The 12,500-nt window shown below is 45.7% G+C and overlaps 2 protein-coding genes across 4 annotated transcripts in view; one reads left to right on the top strand and one right to left on the bottom strand.

Annotated features, from left to right (window-relative positions):
* Positions 1 to 1,065, top strand: part of si:ch211-212o1.2 (uncharacterized protein LOC492735 homolog) — a 41,433-nt gene extending 40,368 nt beyond the window's left edge. For all 3 annotated transcript variants that reach the window (XM_062547678.1, XM_062547679.1, XM_062547677.1), the window contains one exon: positions 1 to 1,065. This exon is cut by the window's left edge and continues 1,224 nt beyond it. The gene's annotated coding sequence lies outside the window, so the exon portion shown is untranslated.
* Positions 1,066 to 1,936: 871 nt separating this feature from the next.
* On the bottom strand, positions 1,937 to 5,289 carry LOC134093463 (uncharacterized protein C16orf78-like). The gene is made up of 2 exons (XM_062546515.1): positions 5,051 to 5,289; positions 1,937 to 2,245 (listed from the first exon to the last, which is right to left on the bottom strand). Exons 1-2 carry the CDS (start codon positions 5,287 to 5,289, stop codon positions 2,083 to 2,085), a joined length of 402 nt encoding a protein of 133 aa, XP_062402499.1. The 3' UTR covers positions 1,937 to 2,082.
* Positions 5,290 to 12,500: the final 7,211 nt, after the last annotated feature.

Raw genomic sequence — 12,500 nt, forward strand, 5'->3', positions numbered from 1 at the left:
CCACCTCCAGTATGTCACGACTTATCAGGCATCCCGGCTCCATCTGTCCACGTCCCCAAACACACACCACCACCACAGCGAAAGGGTTTGATTGGCCAACCGAGCTCTCATCTCCTGCCTCTGCTGAGCGGCTCGTGAGCATGTATCGCCGGGTCCATTGACTCAACTGAATGTGTCCCCCCCTGAATGTCATGCAAGCAGAAAGTACATCATACACAAGCCTTAACTGACCAGTCACACACACACACACACACACACACACACACACACACACACACACACACACACACACACACACACACACACACACACACACACACACACACACACACACACACACACACACACACACATTCTTTCATACCCTTTTTACAGACCAAGACAATTGTTGTTCGTGGACTAGTGCTGACAGAGTTTTGTGTGAAAGTGTGTGTGTGTGGAGGTTTACAGTAGATGTTAGATGATGACTTTAAGGTTGGGAATTATTTGTGGTGATGTTATACATCAGAAAAGGTCAAAGGTCACCAGGAACTTTGGGATGTTTTTTTTGGGATGTCATTTTTCTTTGTTTTCATTTGTCTTTGCACTTTATTGCGTTAACCAATTATTCATGTAACAGATGTCTAACAAGCCAAAATACCCCTTCCCCATCACACACACACACACACACACACACACACACTTTCACAACACAGACACCCAAAGATCTGCACGATAGGGTGCAAATGCAAACACACAGAGGCATAATTCTCCACACACATGCACACACAGAGAAACATATCAAAGTACACCCACACAAACTCTGCCTGTATTAGGATGCAGCCATACTCCATGTTATGTTACTGTTGAAATGTCTCCTCCTTCATGTCCCAACCAACAGCTGCACTGTCCCTAGTTTGATTTCACTCTGTCTCTCTCTGGCTTTATAATTTTCTATTTTTTTAACGAAACGATCAGCCTTGTATTTATTCTTACTCTCCATCTCGCAGCTGATGCTTGCTGCTAGTCTGCCTTAAATCAATGTTTGTATTAGCGGTTTGATTTATTAAATATCTCCTAAATGAACTCAAGGACGTCAGTGTTTTTTTATTTAATTCCTGTACCCTCCATCTGTACCTTCGTTGTGAAACGTGAATAAATTCCCAGGTGTGTGTGATTAAAACCTTCGGTCAATTCAGCTTACAGGCAAGCAGGTCAACAATATCCTAATGCCTGAATTATAGTTACCTGCTGAAGTAGAGAGGGAGGTAGAGAGGGAGTTTATGGACCTGGACACACACAAAGCACACATACACACGTACAGTATACACATGTATACACACACACACACACACACACACACACACACACACACACACATTCACATGCACACACACAGAGAGACACAACACACACACACACACACACACACACACACACACACATACACACACACACACACACACACACACACACACACACACACACACACACACAGAGAGAGAGAGACACATACAGTACATACATACACACACACACACACGCACACACCTATACAAACACACTGTACTCACACATAAAAATGATGAACTTTCACACCACTGACTATCTTGACCCCATGAAAAGCTATCGTTAGTCGTTAAAAAGAATGGCTCGAGTTGTTTTTGTGTGCCCTGGCACCAGGACTCCTCCGGTTGTTTTCAGTGGGAGCCAAGCGCAGACATGACCGACTTAAACCCCATTTTGTGAGATCGAGCTCGGTCAGCTGGAACTGATGCGTTCAGGAGTGATGCTCGCTGAACAGCAACTCTGGAGCGCTCTCTAGTGGCCGAATGTCAAAACAGCAATGTCTGAGGTGGTTACCGCTTTATTGATTCTTTTTTTCACTTATAAGTATGAAATTTTATAGTTGCTCGATTAGACTCATCACACCCTGCGGGACATTTTGAGTGTGACTGAAAATATTATCAGAAAGGCGTGTGTGTACGTGGATCCATGTCCGCATATGCATTTAATTCTGCGCTTACAATGTGCATGTGTATGTTTGTGTGTGTACAGTATGTGTGTGTGTGTGTGTGTGTGTGTGTGAGAGAGAGAGATCGATCACATCAGCTCAGTGTTGGATGAAGGAGACGACAGGCCCTTGAACAGATTGGAGATGTCGATGTCGGAGTCCTTCATGTGGGGGTGGATGTCCACATCGACCCCAGACTCCTTGCACAGCTCGAGCAGAGTGCTGATGTTGCTCTCGGACAGACGCAGGTACCTGCAAGAGAGGAACATGACATGACATAACATGGCGTTCACGTCAACAGCACCCAATCATATTGCATCTTCCCTCTAGACACAAGGACAACCTTTCTCAACGAAGCCACTCTCCTAATCAACCTCTGCATTTCCTGCATTGATTCATCAGAATGTACAGCTTAGAATGTCCACTCAGGGACACTGCCATCTTTCCCTTCCTCTCAAGCCACTCCACTCTCACTCCACATCCAATCACATCCCTTGCCTCAGTTGAAGAGCCAATCAGCTACTGGCCAACGCTACATTGTGCCATTGTCTTTAGAAGTTATTGTACTATGAACCCAAGACCATTGTGTGCACCTGTTTACATTGATTAATGACTGTTTATGAGAGCATATCTCCGTGTTCCATGTTCCAGATCGTATCCGTGGCCAGTGGCCTTGTCCCTTTGTTGTGGCTCTTCCTCCATCTGATATAATTCCACTCGTCCATCTCCCGGTCTGTCACTGGTAATTCTCCTCCTCTTGTCTCCTCTCGGGTGTGTGTGAGCTGGAGAGGAGAGGCAGCGAGGCTTCTCTTGGGAGGTTGGTGGGGGGGGGGGGGTGGAGTTATGGCAGGGAGAGAGCAGTCGGCCTTGGTCTGCAGGCACTCCCAGAATGCACTGGTGCAGGGAAGATGGTCTCCAGAGAGGACGACCTTTGACCTGTGGGGGTGGGACTCATCTCCTGGGTGACAGAGCAGCCCCACTCCCTCGCGCATCCCTACACTCTTCCATACACACACACACACACACACACACACACACACACACACACACACACACACACACACACACACACACACACACACACACACACACACACACACACACACACACACACACACACACACACACACACTTGTGTCTCTCCTATACACACTCAAACACAAACACACACTGTTCTTATTTTCTTTCTGTCCTACACACACACGCACACACACACACACACACACACACACACACACAATCCTCTCTTTCTCTCTGTCCCAGACACACACAAGCACACACATCTCATTATCTGACATTCACACACCCTTCTCATTCTCGCATTCTCACACACACAAGCACACTCCTGTATACACAGAATGGATTCTGTCCAACCCACCCACACACACACACACACACACAAAGACTCCAAGGCACATTGTGCACAAACACAATCCCTCAGATGCTCCCATGCACATAACATATACACCTGCAACATACTGTAAACGCACTGTGCTGAAAGAACTGTATCCCACAAACACCCGTTCATTGGCCTGGTCTCATACACACACACACACTCACTCAGACATGCTATATGCTCTCTTGACACAAGCTAATCACAACAAACAAAAACAAACCATAGCCTGCTCTGTCTTTGCCATCGACGTGGCCAGTCATCTACTGAATAGCCAGGCAGTGTGTGGTTCATACAGGCAGTCCCATGTATAATGCAGGTGGAGGGAGAGAGAGAGAGAGGCTGGGACCACTGCTGCTCTTCTCCCTCTTACTCTATCTCTCTCTCTCTCTTTCTCTCTTCTTCTTGCTCCCACTGTATGTCTTTCTTTCTCTTCCTCTCTCTCTCTCTCTTTCTCTCTAGCTCTCACAGTTTCTCTCACTCCCTCTCTCTCTCTTTCCCCCTCGATCAATCTGTTCCTCTCAGTCCATTGTGCTGCTAAGTCTGACCAGTGAAGAGAGAGGGGCCTCTGGTGGCCACACTGTGTTCAGCTTTCATCTCCACTCTCCCAGTTTATTTACCGTGTGTGTGTGTGTGTGTGTGTGTGTGTGTGTGTGTGTGTGTGTGTGTGTGAGAAAGAGAATGTTAACGAGAGTGTTAACTAATGCTATTGTGAGTATAGAGTCTAAACTAATGCTCTTGTGAGTATAGTGTTAACTAATGCTCTTGTGAGTATAGAGTCTTAACTAATGGTCTTGTGAGTATAGTGTTAACTAATGCTCTCGTGAGTATAGAGGGTTTTGCTGTGTTTGTTTGTTTCACTGTGTATTTTGTATTTGTGTATTTTGTATTTGTGTATTGTAGCCGTCTGGAGGTTTGTATGTTATTTATTATTTATCATATCAAAATACAGCAGATTTCAGTGTAAGTCTTTAAATACACTACATGCCCGTGAGTGTGTATGTGTGTGCCTGTGTTCGTGCGTGCGTGTGTGTGCATGTATGACTGGGTTTAACATGCACTTCAGTATCCTGGTTATGGATTTTAAAGCATGCCAGTTTTGTATTTGCACATGTAAATATCATATCTCGATTTCAGAACTCCAGATAAGCCCTTATCCTGGTTTTGAGTATCCTGGTTATGCTAGGTGGAATACTCCGAAAGAAACCAGGATACTGTTCCATGTATACACCTTATCCCGGTTTCTCAGGCAAATGCACAATTGCATTAGTAACCGGGGTAAGGAGTGCCAATAGAACTTTATTATTGGTAACCGGAATACTATTATTCATCATGTATACAGGGATATTAATAACCAGCCCATCTCTGGGTCCATGTAAACACCCTATCATGAATATGATCAAAATCGGGACAGGCCTCATAACTGGGCTACTAGAGTGTGTAAATGCAGTCTGTGAGTCCATGTGTGTTGGTTTTGTAATTGTGTGTGTGTGTGTGTGTGTGTGTGTCTGTATGAGTCTTTGAGTCCATATGTGTTGGTTTTGTTATCGCTCGCGTGCGTGCGTGCGTGCGTGCGTGCGTGCATCTGTGTGTGTGTGTGTGCGTGCATGCGTGTGTGCACGCGTGCCCCATGCATGCCCCTTCCTCCCAGCTGCACCGCTCACCTGCAGCGCAGCGCCTCCAGTGGCTTGAGTGTGATACTGCGCCTCTCCTGCCTCTGCTGCTCCGCCTGCCTGGCGCGGGCGATGAGCTCGCGGACCCTCCTCTGCAGCAGGGGGAAGCCCAGCACGGCCTCCTGCAGCCCGTGGAGCTCCGGGGACAGGTGCGGGGGCAGCAGGGCCAGCAGGCTGGGCGAGGGCAGCAGGGGTGGGGGGGTGCCCGTCTCGGTGCCCCCCGCGCCCATCATCACCAGGCTGCTGGGGAAGGCGCTGCTCTTGCGGGACGTGGGGGCCCAGGAGGAGCAGGGCGTGGCGGAGTGCGGGGTGTCCTGGGCCGCTGGGGTCAGGGAGGTCAGAGGAGCGCTGGGCAGGGTGGGGAGCAAACCTGGACATGGGGGGGGGGGCACAGACGGGTTTAAGGAGGATGAACCCTGATGCTCTCTCTCTTGCTCTCTCCCTCATACTCTCTCTCTCTCTCTCTCTCTCTCTCTCTCTCTCTCCGTCTCTCTCTCTCTCCGTCTCTCTCTCTCTCTTTCATACACACTCTCTCTTTCAGTTCAATTTAATTCAATTCAAAATGCTGTATGTGCATTGACAAGGTCACTTGTTTGGCCAAAGCAGCTATTATGCAATAAATCTGAACATACACACATACAGTACATATCAATAGATTTCCATAAGAAAAGAAAAAAAAAAATAAGTTTCAAGAATGAGCTTTATTGGTATGACAATGTTGCCAAAGCGAAGAGAATCATATCAAGAGATGGAAATAATTTGCAATTAAAGCAACACTAAAGCACTTTTCCTCTGTCGAACGCATGCTATTTGTTTATTCAGCAAATAATGATGTCCACATACAAAGATGCTGTACAGTATGGTGTTTTTATGATTTTATGATAAGTATGATGTATTGCGACATCGAAGCAATTCAAATTTGTAGTTTCTTATGTCTCATCGAACCACAGATCCGCTACCTGATCAGGTAAACTTCCACAGTGCAGTTACAGCCAATAGAGGGTCGCGAGGCGAGTGCAGAAGTGCTATTCACCCTGTTACGAGTTGAATAATAATAATAATGATAATAATAATAATAATAATAATAATAATGATAGCTTTTCTGTCCACAAAAGTGGAAATTTGTCTCTGTCTCTACAGGTGGGTTTCTAAAATGCAGATACAATAAATAGACAATAAGTGCATAAGATCAATAAATGACCACTGAGATGAGTTTGGAAACATTACAAAATTGGAAACATAAAAAAAACCCTGCTTAGTTCATAGTAATAATAAGAACAATTGACATGGACTATGAATAATAATATGAAAAATATTTTTTTATAAAGAAAATAAAAAATATGAGAGAAAAGAACACACACACACACACACACACACACACACACACACACACACACACACACACACACACACACACATCCAGCATCCAGGTTTGCCTGTGTCTACCCATTTTTACTTTCAGACTGTGACTGCTTCTCTCTTCCTCTCTCTCTCTCTCTCTCTCTCTCTCTCTCTCTCTCTCTCTCTCTCTCTCTCTCTCTCTCTCTCTCTCTCTCTGTCTCTCACTTTCGTATTCAGCATGTCGTCGTGTGATTTATGTTTCATGTCTTGTAGTGAGTGCGCTGTGAAAGTAAGCGCACTTGTGTTGTGTGCTGTGCTTTGCTGCAGGTTGTTAAATGGCGTGGTGACTGTGGTGCTGTGCTGGCCATAGCGCACCCCGGTGTCTTGCTGCTACAAGGTGCTGTGTGCTGTTGCCTAGTGATGTGTTACAATGCCATGCATTGGGACACAAAACCTTGTGTACTGCTGTGCTGATGTGCGTTGTTGCGCAACTCTGTGTGAAAGCCTTTGTACTGTGCAACCCGCCCTCCCCCCGGCCTTGAAGTCCACATGCAACAGTCCCATGGACAAAGTGTATACCCTAAAATGGTCAGACTTTACCTGGATGATTTTCTATAAGGATCATCTACAGACTGAAACCAAGATGCTCAGACTGAAACCAAGGTCTCTGTTACATACACTGTCAACGACAATCTATGAGTGCTGCTAGGATTAGGGGTTGAGTCTAGTCCTGTCAATTTTTCAACAACACATTTAAAGACAGAGCTAGAATTTCAACAAGCCATCTATGAAGTCTATGATGTTGCCTATGAAGTCTATTATGTTGACAGACTATCTGAGTAAAGTGTAACCCCAGTTCCGTGATAATTTTTTTTGTTTCTCTATGCTGACCAGTGGTGTTTGGTTACTGTATGTATGGGGGTGTAATGTATGTTTTTTTCAATGTTCCCACCAACGTTTGTGGGGGGGGGGGGGGGGGGGGGGGATTACGTTAACAGTAGGCGACTGTTATTACATTTATGGGAAATTAAAGTTACATTTTAAAAGTGCATATCTTTATTACGTTTGTGGTTTATCACATTTGTGGGAAGTTATTACAATCGTGGGTGTTAAGACTGTATGTGGTGCAGTGCAGTGAAGTGCAGTGTGTTATGCAGGGCAGTGTGTGTTGGCGCTGCTGACCTTTGTAGCCGAAGCGTGGGGAGGCCTTGGCGGGGCTTTGCTGACTCTGCACTGGGGTAGCTGACCCCTCCTCCTCCTCCTCCTCCTCCTCCTCCTCACCTCCCCCTCCTCTTCCTCCTCCTCCTCCTCCTCGTACTGCCACACAGGGGGGCAGCTCCATTCCACGCTCCCCACGCACGGACGCTTTGGAGCAGGCATCACTGCTCCTCTGAGAAGGAGGGAGCGGAGATACATGGGACACAGAAGAGGAGAGAGAAAGAGAGAGAGAGAGAGAGGGAGAGAGAGAAAGAGAGAGAAAAAGAGAGAAAGAGAGAACAATGAAGAACTAAGACAGATGATCAAGTGCATTTGAAATCTCAATACTAGTGCAACTGTTGCGCAACTCAGAACAACTTTGAGAGATACCATTGCCCTTCAAACGTAATGTAGTTGATTGGCATGATGATGACGACGATGGTATGCACCTGTGATGATCCCAGCCTCTTTCTTTTAATACATGACAGTGGGAACCGAGCTAGCAGCAAGGGTCTTTTTTTCCAATCTAGACAACAATATGCTGTCGCTTTCTGCACCCAGTAGGTGTGTGTGTGTGTGTGTGTGTGTGTGTGTGTGTGTGTGTGTGTGTGTGCTCACCGCAGTGGGAAGAAAAGCGAGTGTGCTGCTCTGCACACTTCATTAGCACAGATACATCACAGTCCTCTCTCTCTCTCCCTCCCTCTCTTTCTCTGTCTCTCTCTCCCTCTCTCTTTCCCCTTCTCTCTCTCTGTCTCTCTCTCTCTCTCTCTCTCTCTCTCTCTCTCTCCTTAATGAGAACAGAAGGAATCACTGGGGCTGGGAGTCTCTCTGCTTCCCTCCAGCTGAGGACGGGGTAGAGGAAACTGTAGTGGGTGTCACGAGCACTTGCCTCCTTCAGTAATTAAGACTTCTGTGTGTGTGTGTGTGTGTGTGTGTGTGTGTCTGTGTGTGGATACACACCGTTCGGAGAGTCAGGGAGGGCTGAGTACAGAAACTTTAAGTGTTGTGTGCCCTTCTCTTTATGTTCTAGTTACGCTGTTTAAACACTGTACACACACACACACACACACACACACACACACACACACACACACACACACACACACACACACACACACACACACAGGCATTCGAGAGCACACAGTCACACAGTCAGTCATAGTCAAACTAAAACAAACACTCACATATGTACACACACTTACAAACAGGAACACACACATTCACAAGTCACAAACGTGCACACTCAGAACATTCCTAGCATTGCTCTCATTTACAAACAGACACACACACACACACCCAGAAACACAGACACACAGACACATAACTTGACGCTAACTCTCTCTCTGTTCTGTTCGTATTCCACATGCAGTCGTATGATTCATGCTTCATGGCTTGTAGTGCACTGTGAGAGCAAAGGCCCTTTCCAGTGTTGCACATACTGTAGACACATACCTTGAAGAGTGTTCGGCTGGAGCAGGGGGGAGACACACTGGCCAACCTCCGGAGACTCTGGCGGACTCTCTTCTCTTCACGCAGCCAACAGGCTTTGTGAAGGTTTTCAATTGTGCTTATAGCCTGGCTTAGCTTTTTGAACTGGGGATATGGAAAATAGAAACAGATTCACAGATTCATTATTTCCTTCTACTTCTCTCTCTCTCTCTCTCTCTCTCTCTCTCTCTCTCTCACACACTCACACACACACACACATACACACACACACACACACACACACACACACACACACACACACACACACACACACACACACACACACACACACACTGCATCCTGTTACACTGACTTTGTGGTGACATTGATTTAATGAGCCTTCTTATTAACATCAGTTTTACTATACATTATATTTGCACATGTCCTTGGAGACAGCAAGGGCTACAAGGTGCACATCAGATATTCTGATGAGATGACAAGTTGTTCCATTTCCTTGTCAACATTCTCTGAGCACACTGTTCTTTGGCTGCAAGTACACTGTGTGAGCTGACACAGGCATATTTACTTACCCTAAAAGCCTCTCTGTGGTTGGCCACTCTAAGTAGCCTAACATTTTTGCCATCAATCCAGTCCAAACTGACAGGGGGTGCTCTTTCTTTTGGATAGAGGTGCGCTGAGGTGCTTTCTATGACTGGCCTAGGCATCGTGATCAAGAAGGAATGAAACACTGTTTTGTTTTTAGAAGTGAAGTAAAGAATTTCCTGGTATGTTGCCATAGAGTCATGAGGAGTGTCAGAATGTAGTGTGTTCCATTTGTGATTATGATGTCACAGTTGACCAAAATTCCAAAAGCTGATTTTGGAATCCCTGTACCCATATTCACAGAGCCAGATTTATCTCTAGCTCAAGGATACAAGGATACAAGGAGGTTTATCTGTCACGTGCATAGGCCTATCATTACTAAAGTAAAGAATGCAGTGAAATGGTCAGAAACAAACCTCCAGTTTCAAATTCAAGTTTCAGTTCAAGTTACTTTGCAATAAACAGTATAGGTAGTGTAAACATTATACAGTCATTCACACACACACACACACACACACACAACCACCATACTTGCATGTAAGCTTTAAATAAGCCTCATGAGTATGGGACATGTCCATTCAATATTCTGACAGCTTGTGGAAAGAACCTATCTCTGAATCGTGTGGTGTGGGTGGCGATGCTCTGGCAGCGCTTGCCAGAGGGAAGCAGAGAGAAGAGGGAATGAGCTGGATGGCTGGCATCTTTGATGATGGACGCAGCCCTCCTCCGACAGCTTGTGGAGTAGATCATTTGAAGCTGAGGGAGATCAGCCCCAATGATCTTGGATGCAGTCCTTACAGTCCAAGACAACACTTTGAGGTCATGAGCAGACAGCAGCCACACTGTGATGCATCCAGTCAGGACACTCTCAGTGCAGCAGTAAAAGATCATTAGGATTTTTGTTTCCACCCCAAAGTTCTTTAGTTTCCTCAGAAAGAACAGTCTCTGCTGTGCCTTCTTGAGGATGCAAATGGAGTGTAGAGACCATTAGATGGAGCTAGTGATTTGTACACCCTTGGAACCGAAAACTGCTGACCATTTCAACAGGTGAATATTCAGAGATATGCGATTGCCAACTTTCTTCCTGAAGTCAATGACTATTTCTTTCATTTTGTTGACTTTCAGGGAGAGGCTGTTTTGGTGACACACACCATACAGTTAGGTCTCTCACTTCCTTCCTGTAGGAGGCTATCTATATACAGTAAGGCTCTGCATATTCAGAGCAATATCTGATCTTCAAAATTGTATTTGTTTTGTGTCATCTTAACATTCCAACTTTAGGTAGTTTTGGGGCAGCTCTTCAACTGCCTGGTCTGAGGAATTGCACGCATTTCTGTTTGAAATTAAGTTGTGCTTTTCATTTTCAAAAAGGGTGTGTGTGTAATTTGTTCCTTACAAAAGTCTAAAAATAATAAGACGTGACGCAACAGAGAACTAGCTATTCCCGGGCTTCTCGACATTACATGACGCCAAAAGGGTGTCAGCTTGAGCCATGCAGGCTCCCCTAATGTGCTTGCGAAGGCGTCTGAGAAGACGGGTCACGTCTCCTCCCTCTAATGAAGCGCTGCGTTCAAGAGCAAAAGCTTTTGTTCTGCGCGGCAGCACACAGAGGTGGCTACAGGTTTCTGCACTTCTGCTCCAGCTGCCTCCAACAAGTTGAAAGGTGTGCCAATAAGGTTTGACACACGCCTTCCATTTTCAGATGTAACGCTGCATTGTGTTAGAGGTGAGGGTGAGGCATCAACAGTCCTCCCGGAGAGTCCATCTGTACTTTATTATACTGCATTAAAAGACTAAAGTTCACTTCTGAAGTCAGTTACAGATGACATGTCTTCATTCACCGACCGTCACCTCAATCTAATTACATCTTAATGTGAATAGTGAACTCTAGGAATCAAGATGTTCTTGTAATGAGTCTCCATATCACGTTAATTCACACAAGTTAATTCCCCTTCCACCTTCGTTTGGAAACATGTAATTAATCCCCATTTAAAATTAGCATTACATTGCTAAGAATGTGTTTTACACGTATTTACAGGTATTTTATTTTTCTCCTAATTCTATTTTAATTAGTGGTGTCACGTTACCAGAGTTGGGCCTGATATATCATATCTATCAACTTGTCACAACAGTCAGAGCACATGCCACACACTCAGCAGGAGACAAGAATACCTGTGTGTGTGTGTGTGTGTGTGTGTGTGTGTGTGTGTGTGTGTGTGTGTGTGTGTGTGTGTGTGTGTGTGTGTGTGTGTATGTATGTGTGTGTGTGTGTGTGTGTGTGTGTGTGTGTGTGTGTGTGTGAACACAGCAAATTTTGCTATGACTAGCATGGCTGGAACAGTTATACACACTTTTCTCCCCTGTTTTCTCAGTCATCAGCACATTTTCTCAGCCATGAGCAGCAGGTCAGGTCGTGATTCCCTCCGCTCCTCTAGATGGCAGCATTGCACCTTGCCTGTGAGCGCAGCTGCATGCCTGTGCTGGGCTGGTTGTTGGTGTGAGTGTGGGTGTTTGGTTTGTTTGTTTGTTTGTTTGTTTATTTGTTGTGCTGAGTGCGTTGGCTTTGGCCTCGCTCCTGCTGACTGTGCTGAATAAGAATGGATATGGAAATAGGTGAGTAGGAGGCAGCCCAGAGCCAAGGCCTGTGTCTCTCTCTCTCTCTCTCTCTGTGTGTGTGTGTGTGTGTGTGTGTGTGTGTGTGTGTGTGTGTGTGAATACTTCTCAATGTCACTCACTCTGTGGGTTATCAACGCTGAATGTGTATGAATGTGTGAGAGGCAATGGGGGGGGGGGGGCAATAAAGAAAGGGGACTCTGAAGGCACAGAGCAAATAAGAGATGGCATTATTGTGTGCGTGAGTGTGTGTGTGTGT

The sequence above is a fragment of the Sardina pilchardus genome, chromosome 10 (genome assembly GCF_963854185.1).
Source record: "Sardina pilchardus chromosome 10, fSarPil1.1, whole genome shotgun sequence".
In the NCBI taxonomy this organism is placed as follows: domain Eukaryota; kingdom Metazoa; phylum Chordata; class Actinopteri; order Clupeiformes; family Clupeidae; genus Sardina; species Sardina pilchardus.